Source organism: Budorcas taxicolor, chromosome X (assembly GCF_023091745.1).
Source record: "Budorcas taxicolor isolate Tak-1 chromosome X, Takin1.1, whole genome shotgun sequence".
Lineage (NCBI taxonomy): Eukaryota > Metazoa > Chordata > Mammalia > Artiodactyla > Bovidae > Budorcas > Budorcas taxicolor.
In genome coordinates this window covers 129342498-129356222 of record NC_068935.1, presented here as the reverse complement: position 1 = coordinate 129356222, position 13725 = coordinate 129342498, and the positions used below count along the sequence as shown (strand labels likewise).

The window sequence follows — 13725 nt, the reverse complement described above, 5'->3', positions numbered from 1 at the left end:
GGGAACATTTCATGCAAAGATGGGCTCAATAAAGGACAGAAATGGTATGGACCTAACAGAAGCAGAAGATATTAAGAAAAGGTGGCAAGAATACACAGAAAAACTGTACAAAAATGATCTTATGACCTAGACAATCACAATGCCGTGATCACTCACCTAGAGTCAGACATCCTGGAGTGTGAAGTCAAATGGGCCTTAGGAAAAATCACTACAAACAAAGCTAGTGGAGGTGATGGAATTCCAGCTGAGCTATTTGAAATCCTAAAAGATGATGCTGTTAAAGTGCTACACTCAATATGCCAGCAAATTTGGAAAAGTCAGCAGTGGCCATAGGACTGGAAAAGGTCACTTTTCATTCCAATCCCAGAGAAGGGCAATGCCAAAGAATGCTCAAACTACTGCACAATTACTCATCTCACATGATAGCAAAGTAATGCTGAAAATTCTCCAAGCTAGGCTTCAACATCACATGAACCGAGAATTTCCAGATGTTCAAGCTGGATTTAGAAAAGGCAAAGGAACCAGAATTCAAATTGCCAACATCTGTTGGATCATAGAAAAGCCAAGAGAATTCCAGAAAAAACATCTACTTCTGCTTTATTGACTATGCTAAAGCCTTTGTGTGGATCACAACAAACTGGAAAATTCTGAAAGAGATGGGAATACCAGACCACCTGACCTGCCTCCTGAGAAATCTGTATGGAGGTCAAGAAGCAACAGTTAGAACTGGACATGGAACAACAGACTGGTTCCAGATTGGGAAAGGAGTACGTCAAGGCTGTATACTGTCACCCTGCTTATTTAACTTATATGCAAAGTACATCATGCAAAATGCCGAGCTGGATGAAACACAAGCTGGAATCAAGATTGCAGGGAGAAATATCAATAACCTCAGAAATGCAGATGACACCACCCTTATGGCAGAAAGCGAAAAGGAACTAAAGATCCTCTAGATGAAAGTGAAAGAAGAGAGTGAAAAAGCTGGCTTAAAGCTCAACATTCAAAACACTAAGATCCTGGCATCCTATCCCATCCATCACTGCATGGAAATAGATGGGGAAACAATGGAAACAGTGACAGACTTTATTTTCTTGGGCTCCAAAGTCACTGCAGATGGTGAGTGCAGCCATTAAATTAAAAGATGCTTGCTCCCTGGAAGAAAAGCTATGACAAACCTAGACAGCATATTAAAAAGCAGAGACATTACTTCACTGACGAAAGTCTGACTAGTCAAGTGTTACTCAGGCTTCCCTGGTGGCTCAGTTGTTAAAGAATCTGCCTGCAACACAGGAGACCTAGGTTTGATCCCTTGGGTTGGGAAGATCCCCTGGAGAAGGAAATGGCAACCCACTCCAATATTCTTAAAGCTATGGTTTTTCTAGTAGTCATGTACGGATGTGAGAATTGGACCATAAAGAAAGTTGAGTGCCGAAGAATTGATGCTTTTGAACTGTGGTATTGGAGAAGACTCTTGAGAGTCCCTTGGACAGCAAGGAGATCAAACCAGTCAAGCCTAAAGGAGATCAGACCTGAATATTCATTGGAAGGATTGATGCTGAAGCTGAGGCTCCAATACTCTGGCCACCTGATGCGAAGAACTGACTCACTGGAAAAGACCCTGACACTGGGAAAGATTGAAGGCAGAAGAAGGGGATGACAGAGGATGAGATGGTTGGATGGCATCACCGACTCGATGGACATGAGTTTGAGTAAGCTCCAGGAATTGGTGATGGACAGGAAAGCCTGGCGTGTTGCAGTCCATGTGGTTGCAAACAGTCAGACGCAACTGAACTGAACTGATGACTGATTTGCGATGGTGTAAGGCACTGTAACACTGTAGAGCAATATCCTCTAAACAAAATTGAAAATTCAATGACATTTGACAGAAAAGTAAATGACATTTTGGGGGAGTGAAGTAAATGTCCTTTGCCTTTTAAAAACAGATATGTGGCAAGTAATTGAAACTGTTATATTTTGGGAGGTTAAAAAAAACAAAAACAAAAACAAAAAACCACTGCATACTGGGGCATATTTCAAGCATGCAATAAAGAAGTCCTGAGTCAAGAGTTTAAAAACAAAAGAGTAAACTAAAAAGGCTTCTGCTAATTCAAATTTTAAAAATAGATGTCATAAACCCCATCTTCTAGAGATTAGTGTTTTAACCTCAGCATAGACCCTCATTCAATTCCCACTTACTCTGACACTGTATACAATGTTAATAATTAGGCTTTGTGGTCATCAGATCCATGAGATTTAAAGCTAGGAGATAGGAAAGCACCACTCTACAGCAGTACAAGGAAATGGATAGCTTAACATCAATTATGGACTTCCCTGGTGGCTCAGACGGTTAAGCGTCTGTCTACAATGCGGGAGACCCTGGAAATTAAAATGAAAACAAATTAAAAAAAAAACTATGAAAAACAGATGTAAAAGCTTAAAAACTAGTCTAGGACCACTTACTGTAGGAGCCAGCAGGCCCTAAAGATATCATCATACCTTATAGTTCAGGATAGTAATCAATATTTTTTACATGCTGATGACCCAAGGTTAAGAATAAGTGAAACTATGCATAGTATTATGCAGTAGCCCAAGAGTCCACAAGAAGGGGGAAGGTTTCTAATTCAACTGAAATGTTTTCTTATTCAATGTCATGTTTAAGTGACTAAAAAATTCAACTTAAAGAAAAAAAGCATGCAGTTATCCAAAAAGATTTATTCACTAAGGGCTTTGGAGGGGTGAAATTTCAGGGTGAATCAAATGACACATTCAAGAAAAGTATCTTATAAATAGTTCTGATCACTGGTATTACATCGTTTATACTTTAATATGAAGGAGGATATCACTAAAAACTGTTTTGAGGTGTTTGTTTTTAGAGGAGCTAAGCACTTGACTTCTAGGTTCAGGAAACAGGGGAAAAAGGATCAGGGGTCATAAGAGAAAAGGAAAGAAAAGGCCAACCTCCTTGTGTCATGGGTTTATGACTCCTCAGAATATAAGTTTCTTAATTCAGAGGATACGTCTTTTGTGAGCGACAAATGTGTCCTACAGTTTACACAGTTTGGAATAATAATAAAGTACTCAAAATTCAAGTTTTGTCCCTTTGACATTAGTCAAATCAAATGATGACTTTCATTTATAAGTCAGGATAAAAGGACACTAACTAGTGTTTGGTCTGAAATGAAAAATGATCCAACTGCTGGGTGCTGAGTTGTTTGGGTATTGGGCTTTCCATTTCAGAAACCGGCAGGCTGGTCCAAGCTCCTTTGAATGACTTTTTCACAAAATTAACCTATGCATGGACCCTGTCGTCTAACCTAAGCCAGATGTTTTGGGTCTTTTTCTTTTTCCTTAAGTGCATCCTTTTTCTTCCCTTACCTAGCCTTCTTTGGTAAAAGCTGATGATTTTTCTGAATTGTCACTAACTAGAGTGCTCTTGTGGCTGCAAGTCCCAACTGCTGCTATCTTGAAAAGTTCTCGTCTATGGCAAGGTGACCTTGGGCATAATATCAAATGAGAAGACTGGGCAAAGCAAGGAGAAGGAAAGACCTATTGAAGGTCATGAGTCCCTGTGTGGATCTCAGTCAGTGCCCTGTTGGGGTCTGATGAAAAGACTCTTATACAAAGGTAACAGAAATCCACCTACTGCTTCATGGATTGCTGCCCCAACCTACACTCATGATTTTGGGGGGGTCCAAAACAGGTCTTTCACTTTAGCACACCTTCTCAGAGTTTAGTTTTGAGTCAGGACCTTGCGGGTTTATGTAACAATTCACTTTTACAAAATGCTCTGTTATTCCATAAAAATTGCCAAGATATGTCTTGAGGTCCACTGATACCGACAAAAATGATTGAAGCCCAGATGAAGCCCTAAGATTCATCTAAGATGGTGATAACTTCTACACTGTGAATATGCATTCAGAGTTTGTTTGCTTGATCAGAAATATTCAATACAGAGCTTGAGATGGCTCTTGGACTCTGAGAATGAATCTAAAGGCATGCTTTTGCTTCAGGAACATTTCTTATAGTGAAATATTACCTGAAAAACATTACCAGAAAGTGAGATTTAACAGAACTTAATCACATGCAATTATTCTTACTTGATTTAATAGTTTATACTTCTTAGGTCAAGTGAAAGTGAAAACAATGAACTGTTACCAGTTTCTGAAGATTAATGGTTTATTTGACATACTCCTTTTCCTATTTGGAACCAGTCTGTTGTTCCATGTCCAGTTCTAACTGTTGCTTTCTGACCTGCATATAGGTTTCTCAAGAGGCAGGTCAGGTAGTCTGGGATTCCCATTTCTTTCACAATTTTCCACAGTTTATTGTGATCCACACAGTCAAAGGTTTTGGCATAGCCAATAGAACAGAAATAGATGTTTTTCTGGAACTCTCTTGCTTTTTCCATGATCCAGCAGATGCTGGCAATTTGATCTCTGGTTCCTCTGCCTTTTCTAAAACCAGCTTGAACATCTGGAAGTTCACGGTTCAGGTACTGCTGAAGCCTGGCTTGGAGAATTTTGAGCATTACTTTACTAGTGTGTGAGATGAGTGCAATTGTGCGGTAGTTTGAGCATTCTTTGGCATTGCCTTTCTTTGGGATTGGAATGAAAACTGACCTTTCCCAGTCCTGTGGCCACTGCTGAGTTTTCCAAATTTGCTGGCATATTGAGTGCAGCACTTTCACAGCATCATCTTTCAGGATGAATGCCATCACCTCCACTAGCTTTGTTCATAGTGATGCTTTCTAAGGCCCACTTGACTTCACATTCCAGGATGTCTGGCTCTAGGTGAGTGATCATACCATCGTGATTATCTTGGTCTTGGAGATCTTTTTTGTACTTTTTTGTTCTTCTCTGTATTCTTGCCACCTCTTCTTAATATATTCTGCTTCTGTTAGGTCCATACCATTTCTGTCTTTTATTGAGCCCATCTTTGCATGAAATGTTCCCTTGGTATCTCTAATTTTCTGGAAGAGATCTCTAGTCTTTCCCATTCTGTTGTTTTCTTCTATTTCTTTGCATTGATTGCTGAGGAAGGCTTTCTTATCTCTTCTTGCTATTCTTTGGAACTCTGCATTCAGATGCTTATATCTTTCTTTTCCTCCTTTGCTTTTTGCCTCTCTTCTTCTCACAGCTATTTGTAAGGCCTCCCCAGACAGCCATTTTGCTTTTTTGCATTTCTTTTCCATGGGGATGGTCTTGATCCCTGTCTCCTGTATAATATCACGAACCTCAGTCCATAGTTCATCAGGCACTCTATCTATCAGATCTAGTCCCTTTAATCTATATCTCACTTCCACTGTATAATCATAAGGGATTTGATTTAGGTCATACCTGAATGGTCTAGTGGTTTTCCCTACTTTCTTCAATTTAAGTCTGAATTTGGCAATAAGGAGTTCATGATCTGAGCCACAGTCAGCTCCTGGTCTTGTTTTTGTTGACTGTATAGAGCTTCTCCACATTTGGCTGCAAAGAACATAATCAATCTGATTTCGGTTCCAAATAGGAAAAGGAGTACGTCAAGCCTGTATATTGTCACCCTGCTTAGTTAACTTCTATGCAGAGTACATCATGAGAAACGCTGGGCTGGAAGAACCACGAGCTGGAATCAAGATTGCCAGGAGAAATATCAATAACCTCAGATATGCAGATGACACCACCCTTATGGCAGAAAGTGAAGAGGAACTAAAAAGCCTCTTGATGAAAGTGAAAGAGGAGAGTGAAAAAGTTGGCTTAAAGCTCAACATTCAGAAAACGAAGATCATGGCATCTGGTCCCATCACTCCATGGGAAATAGATGGAGAAACAGTGGAAACAGTGTCAGACTTTATTTTTGGGGGGCTCCAAAATCACTTCAGATGGTGACTGCAGCCATGAAATTAAAAGATGCTTGCTCATTGGAAGAAAAGTTATGACCAACCTAGATAGCATGTTGAAAAGCAGAGACATTATCTTGCCAACAAAGTTCCGTCTAGTCAAGGTTATGGTTTTTCCAGTAGTCATGTATGGATGTGAGAGTTGGACTGTGAAGAAAGCTGAGCACTGAAGAATTGATGCTTTTGAACTGTGGTGTTGGAGAAGACTCTTGAGAGTCTCTTGGACTGCAAGGAGATCCAACCAGTCCATCCTAAAGGAGATCAGTCCTGGGTGTTCTTTGGAAGGAATGATGCTAAAGCTGAAACTCCAGTACTTTGGCCACCTCATGTGAAGAGTTGCCTCATTGGAAAAGACTCTGATGCTGGGAGGGATTGGGGGCAGGAGGAGAAGGGGACGACAGAGGATGAGATGGCTGGACGGCATCACTGACTCGATGGACATGAGTCTGAGTGAACTCTGGGAGTTGGTGATAGACAGAGAGGCCTGGCGTGCTGCAATTCATGGGGTCGCAAAGAGTCGGACACGACTGAGTGACTGAACTGAACTGAATAGTTTCTTTTACTATGAATTTTTATACATCAGCAAAATGTTGTCTCTAACTTTAAATGGTACTCTTTAATTGGCACCATTCACAGGGAATACATTAAATTAATACAGATTAACATTTAATTAAAATAAAAATTGAAAGACAAATTTGTTAAAGAGTACCATTACTCTCAAGTATGGTTTTAGTGGCAATCAAAGAGGAATTGATTGTCTACCTTGACAAACTACAAGTAAGTCTGTTAACCCATGAGGCTTAAGACTTTCTCAACAGGACACTAGTACAAACATGAGTTTAAAAGTGAGACCAAGCCTTCACATCAAATCCATGTGCTCCTGGTCAGGGAGCCATCTTGGCAACCTGGATACTAACTGTGTACCTTGCTGCCAAGGCAGCACAGGGAGCCTGAATGCTCAGAACATAGGCTGTTCAAGGTGGCCATTCCAGTCCAGGCTTCAATGTCCAGAGTAGCCTGGGGTTGAGCTCCATCTCTAAGAACAACATAAAAGTTAAGGCCATTTTGAAGTCAGTGCTGGGGTTTGGGCTTCTTCTCAGAAGTCAGAGTCTGGCTTAACAACTCCTCAGTATACAGCAAGCCCCTTGCAGTTGCTTCCCCTCCTGGAAGACTTCAGAGTACAGTCACAAAAGATAATCCACACTCTGAGTGAAAAGAGCTCCCTGTGGCCTTAAATGTGCTGGTCCAAGATGTGGTCTACATCAACTCTTCCCTGCCCTCCTCACCTAAGGACTGGCCATTCCGGAGAAACCCACCCAGACTCCTGGGCCACCAGGGAGACGGGCATGAGGGCGAAGACACAGATTGAGAGGCAGAGGAAGAGCAGGAAGAGCAAAACAGAGGAAATCCAGGGACTATCTATCAGCTCCTCATTCCTGCCCACAACTCCGTGCCCCGGGGAACAGGGGAGAACCGTGAAGGCACAGGTCATTCTTTCATCCTCAGGCTATGCCTAGTCCTGAGTGAAGACACCTCTGGGCTGGAGCCCAATTGAATGAGTCCTTTGAGGCCTTTTTCTAGCTGCAGAAAACTACGTGTCCTAAACCTGAGGGCCTAAGGTATGAATCCTCATTAAGTAACATGTATGTGGCATGACCACCTGTCACGTCAAGTGTTTAGATCAATGAACTTTCCAGCTATCATCACTGGACACCCACTGTGTGCTAGATTAGGGATAAGCAAAGCTGTCCTTGTAAAGAGCCAGAGAGTAAAGATTTTAGGCTTTGTGGGCCACCCAGTCTCTGTCACAACCACTTACCTGTGGTATGAAAACATCCACAGACAAATGGAAATGAATGGGTGTGACTGGGATTCAATGAGACTTTAGGAAAAGTTTACATCTGGTCTATTGGGAATAAATTACTGATCCCCATGCTATATGTGGCCTAGACTCTTGACCTGCATAATCACACATAGTCTGACAGCCCCATGTGGCTGGCATCATTATTTCAAATCTGCAGACAAAAAAACTGAACAAAACCCAGGGGGTTTGAGAACTATGTCCAAACTCACATGGCTAATGAGTGGCAAAGCCAAGATTCACACCGTCACAGGCTCTTCCTGTGGTGTCTAAGGGGGACTGTCTACTCTTCTTGGATATAAGTGATACACGCTCATGTAAAGGCTAATTTTTGGAACTAAGACCTCTTCCTAATGTCTTAATGGCTCAAGCTACACTTACATACAGTCAAAATTACAGATGGGCATGTAACAGAACCATGCCCCTGGGTCACGGAACTGATGGCTTCAGCCAACCTTTTTTTTTTTTTTTTTTTTTTTAGTTTTTCTTTTTTTAATTTTTATTTTACAATACTGTATTGGTTTTGCCATACATCAACATGAATCTGCCACAGGTGTACACGTGTTCCCAATCCCGAACCCCCCTCCCACCTCCCTCCCCATACCATCTCTCTGGGTCATCCCAGTGCACCAGCCCCAAGCATCCTGTATCCTGCATCACACCTAGACTGGCGATTCATTTCTTATATGATATTATACATGTTTCAATGCCATTCTCCCAAATCATCCCACCCTCTCCCTCTCCCACAGAGTCCAAAAGACTGTTCTATACATCTCTGTCTCTTTTGCTGTTTCGCATACAGGGTTATCGTTACCATCTTTCTAAATTCCATATATATGTGTTAGTATACTGTATTGGTGTTTTTCTTTCTGGCTTACTTCACTGTGTATAATAGGCTCCAGTTTCATCCACCTCATTAGAACTGATTCAAATGTATTCTTTTTAATGGCTAAGTAATACTCCATTGTGTATATGTACCACTGCTTTCTTATCCATTCATCTGCTGATGGACATCTAGGTTGCTTCCATGTCCTGGCTATTGTAAACAGTGTTCAGCCGACTCTCTTCCATCCCACTGCCTCCCTATTTCTGGCTCCCCTCACATCTTCATTCTGGTGTTCTGCTTCAGCTTCCAAATCCTGATCACCTGCAGTGTGCCCTGTGCTACATCACAGGGAGGCCTGCAGTTGTCAAGTTAAACCAGGTAATGTTACAGACTAACCTGGTGTCAGGAGGGTCTCTGGCTTATATATAGCTTCCATGCCTCTTTTGTGCATTGGGTGGAAACAGATGAAATCGCCATTTTTGTAGGTCAGACGTGGCAGTTTCATACAGTTTAACCTAATAACAGTGAGCACAGACCCCAAGATATGCATTTCCTCTAGAGCTCCTGGGCCTCTGCTTCCCTTTACTTCACTGCTCCTGGAAGTGCCACAGAGAATTAAAGGAGCAATAGGGGAGCAGTCAGAAAAGGCAGGCCTCCTCACACCCACTGAATTCTACCATGCCAGAGTCGGAGGGCTGGCAGTCAGTCAGATGGCCTCTCTGCCAGTCACCTGCATGCTGACACAGTTTTAATCCCTACGTTTCAAAATTCAACTTTGCAGGAGCTTTGGCACAACTGTCTCCTCAATTTTCCTTATTAGAATGGCACAAAGCAGCCATATGGGCCTCATAGGCTCACAGGATGACTTGTGAGTGACTTGTCCAAAGGAATAAAAGAAGGAACACGAGGAAGAAATCTATCAACGAAGATTAAAAAGCTCCTTGAAAATATCATAAACTTTACTTACAAAGCAAGGATTCAACACAAAAGGACTACGAGATAGAGCATATATTCTCAGTTCGACATGGGGCTGAATTTCAAAGGGCTCCATGGGACTGTGTATGGAGATCTACATTTATACCCCTAGAGTGCTGATCCATTTTCACTTATGCTAAAGATAAAATCAATCAAGTGTATAAAGAAAGAAAAAGTAAGAGACAAGGAGAGCTGTTGCCTCAGATTCAAATTTCTAGGGGTAAACAATTCGGACTTTTGATGATTCCTAAAGATGAGGAATCAGTATAGATAATACCTTAAAATAAACCACTAGAAATAACTGAAGTTAATGAAACTGGTTGATAAACTTGTGGCACAGTTTCTTTCCCTGAGGAAGAGAAAAAATTATTCAGGTACACAGGAGATTTGGGCATTTTTTTTAGAAACTGGAAACTAGTAGAAAGTACAAGTTAAAAAAGATTAAAGCAATTTAAGTGTCCATCAACAGATTAATGGATAAAGACAATGTGGCACATATATACAATGTAATATTACTCAGCCATAAAAGAATGGAAGTTTGCTATTTGTATCAACATGGACGGACTTAGACAGCATTATGTTAACTGAAGTAAATCAGACAGAGAAAGAGAGATACTATATGATAATACTTAATATAGAATCTAAAAAATACAATAAACCAGTGAATATAACAAAAAAAGCAGACTCACAGATACAGAAAACAACTAGTGGTCACCAGGGATAGGGGAGGGGTAATATAGGGATGAGGGATTAGGAGATACAAACCATTGGGTGTATTCTTGAGATAGGCTCAAGAATGTATTGTACAACATGGGGAATATAGCCAAAATTTTGTAATAACTGTTAATGGAAAGTAACCTTTAAAATTATACTAAAATTTTTTAAAACAAAAAAATTTTTGAAAAAAGAAATATTTTTAATTTTACCTTGTTCTCCACGTGGACACTGTCACCTTCTCCCAGCACGGCTGTGTGATGAGGTTCTATTTTTTGCTGTGCATCATCGGGTCCTACAAAAAAGACGACCCACTTAATTTAGTCCTCATGATGGTACATTTCTCATATGATTAAAAATTTGGTTAACTACATGGCATCACAATATTAATTTCAAGTTCAGAAATAACAGACTTAGGAATCTCCTTAAATCTTTTGGTTGATGGTATTTGCAATTATTAAAGTCCAAAACTGGCTTGTTTCCCAATGTAGAAAAGGAGATGAATCCTATATTGTGTTTCTACTTACACTTTTAATGTTACGCCTAATAGCTTAATTAATAAGCAAAGTCCTTGGCATCATATGCTAATGAGAGTATTTCCTTGGGTCAATTATAAACCTAAGATTTTTTTCTTTTTTAAATTATGAAAATATAATAACACATTTACAAATACAGAACAAAGTTACATGTGTGTGTGTTAGTCGCTTAGTCACTTTGCAATCCCATAAACTGTGGTCTGCCAGGCTTCTCTGTCCATGGAATTTTCCAGGCAAGAATGCTGGAGTTAGCTACCATTTCCTCCTCCAGGGGATCTTCCCGACCCAGGGACTGAACCTGCATCTTCTGGGTCTCCCTCACTGGCAGGCGGATTCTTTATCACTGAGGCACCTGGGAAGCCCAGCAAGTTCAGGTTAGGTATATTTCCATCCCTTCTATATTGAGGCTCACAGATGAAATAATACAAAATGCAATTGTGTGTTAAAGGCAACAAGAAAGGAAAAAACAAAGTTTAATGAGAGAATAGGGACTGTAGAATTCTTCAGGATCAAACAGACCAACAGAAGGCAAAACAAGGATTAAGGGCCTTCTAGAGAAGAGGACAGACTGTGAGGGGCTGGGAATATGCAGGGCATGCCTGGGGGAATGGGGAACCTTCTATCATTTCTGGAACATTCTTTTGGGAGGAATGATGGCAATGAAGACTGGCTTCAGCTCAAGGAAATACACTCTGAGGAAAGGATGTGTGTGTGAAATGGTTAGATCTGTGTTTTGGAGAAATATCTGAAAGCAGAGCACAGAATAAAGTGGAGGAGGCAAGACTGGTTAGAATGAGCTGTTAGGAGTTTATTCTAACAGTCTAACTGGAAATGAACTCCAGTCTGAGCCTGGAGAGTGAACAGAGGAAGGGGTGGGTTTGAGAAAGACATGTGCATGGACACCAGAGCGAAGATTTCAAGCATGACGTCTGGAGGACCCACCTACATGACACTCCGGGCTAGAAATAAAGGCATTCACCTGACATGATAGAGCTATAGCTGAATAATCAAGGTGGAAGTGCTAATTTAAATGAAAACAAGAGCTTGAGGAATTACCATATAAACAGAAACATTATTTGAGAATTTTGTGAATACTGGCTGGAGTTCAACAATAGCCATATTTTCTAGAGAAGTCCTCCCTTTTACCTCCACTTTGGAGATAACCTATATGAAGCAGAAAGGTTCACTGTGATGCTTGCAAATGTGAAAGAGGATTCTAAGAGAGGCCTTCTTAACCCAGAGTCAATGTGTTTATTCCCAAGGGGTCCCTGGATAGAATTCAAAGCAGTCACGGGCTTGCATGGGAAACAAATGACATCTTTACTTTCACAAACACCTACCAGAAATGTGGCCTTTCTTTCAGTCATGAATGTAGCCCCCACCCCACAAAAAAATATCATAGCCGTATTAGCTGGACCAATGACTTTATCTCTAGTAGAAATTATAGATATTTTCTTACCTCACTAGCATTGCAGAGATCTCAAAATCAATTTATGTTAATCACTACTTAACCTAATTTAAATCTGCTTCTGGATGTTATTACAAATGTCATCAGAGAAGCATACATGGAACTATATCATAACTTGTTCTTTGAACCATTTAATGACTTCATTGAATTTAAAAAAAACAAAAACAAAAACAAAGACATTGTTCAGAGGTGGGGCTTTCAGTTCAGTTCAGTCCAGTTGCTCAGTCGTGTCTGACTCTTTGCGACCCCATGAATCGCAGCACGCCAGGCCTCCCTGTCCATCACCAACTCCCGGAGATCACTCAGACGCACGTCCATCGAGTCAGTGATGCCATCCAGCCATCTCATCCTCTGTCGGCCCCGTCTCCTCCTGCCCCCAATCCCTCCCAGCATCAGAGTCTTTTCCAATGAGGCAACTCTTCACATGAGGTGGCCAAAGTACTGGAGTTTCAGCTTTAGCATCATTCCTTCCAAAGAACACCCAGGGCTGATCTCCTTTAGAATGGACTGGTTGGATCTCCTTGCAGTCCAAGGGACTCTCAAGAGTCTTCTCCAACACCACAGTTCAAAAGCATCAATTCTTTAGCGCTCAGCTTTCTTCACAGTCCAACTCTCACATCCATACATGACCACTGGGAAAACCATAGCCTTGACTAGATGGACCTTAGTCGGCAAAGTAATGTCTCTGCTTTTGAATATGCTATCTAGGTTGGTCATAACTTTCCTCCCAAGGAGTAAGCATCTTTTAATTTCATGGCTGCAATCATCATCTGCAGGGATTTTGGAGCCCCCCAAAATAAAGTCTGACACTATTTCCACTGTTTCTCCATCTATTTCCCATGGAGTGATGGGACCAGATGCCATGATTTTCGTTTTCTGAATGTTGAGCTTTAAGCCAACTTTTTCACTCTCCTCTTTCACTTTCATCAAGAGGCTTTTTAGTTCCTCTTCACTTTCTGCCATAAGGGTGGTGTCATCTGCATGTCTGAGGTTATTGATATTTCTCCCGGCAATCTTGGCAAATCTCAAAAGGATTCATGGAACAAAAAAGTTTAAGAATCTCTGTCTCAATCCGCCTGCCAATGCAGGGGACACAGGTTCGATCCCTGGTCCAGAAAGAACCCACATGTTGTGAGGCACTAACTCCAAGCACCACAACCACTGAAGCCCGCACTCCAGAGTCCCTGAGCTGCAACTACTGAAGCCCCTGCACCTAGAGCCCACGCTCCACAACAGGCGAAGTCACTGCAATGAGAAGCCCGAGCATCTCAATGAAGAGTAGCTCCAGCTCGCCACAACTAGACAAAGCCAACTCGCAGCAATGAAGACCCAGCGCAGCCAGAAATTGAAAAGAAAAGAACTTCTGTCTCAGAGGCAGTGGTATGCGAGTTAATGTCTACCAACTGGCCTTCAAGGACAAGGGGAAGAACCAGCCTGATGTGTAGTGTGTGCAAGTTTCCATGGTGT

At 41.3% G+C, this 13725-nt stretch overlaps 1 protein-coding gene across 5 annotated transcripts in view; it reads right to left on the bottom strand.

Annotated features, from left to right (window-relative positions):
- The window catches only part of PIR (pirin), a 98284-nt gene that overhangs the window by 7517 nt on the left and 77042 nt on the right, over positions 1-13725 (bottom strand). For all 5 annotated transcript variants that reach the window (XR_008201587.1, XR_008201588.1, XM_052663233.1 and 2 more), the window contains one exon: positions 10467-10549. Coding sequence is in view for 3 of the 5 variants with exons in the window: in XM_052663233.1 (XP_052519193.1) it covers positions 10467-10549 (83 nt within the window). In the remaining 2 variants the exon portion in view is untranslated. The remainder of the gene's footprint in view (positions 1-10466; positions 10550-13725) is intronic.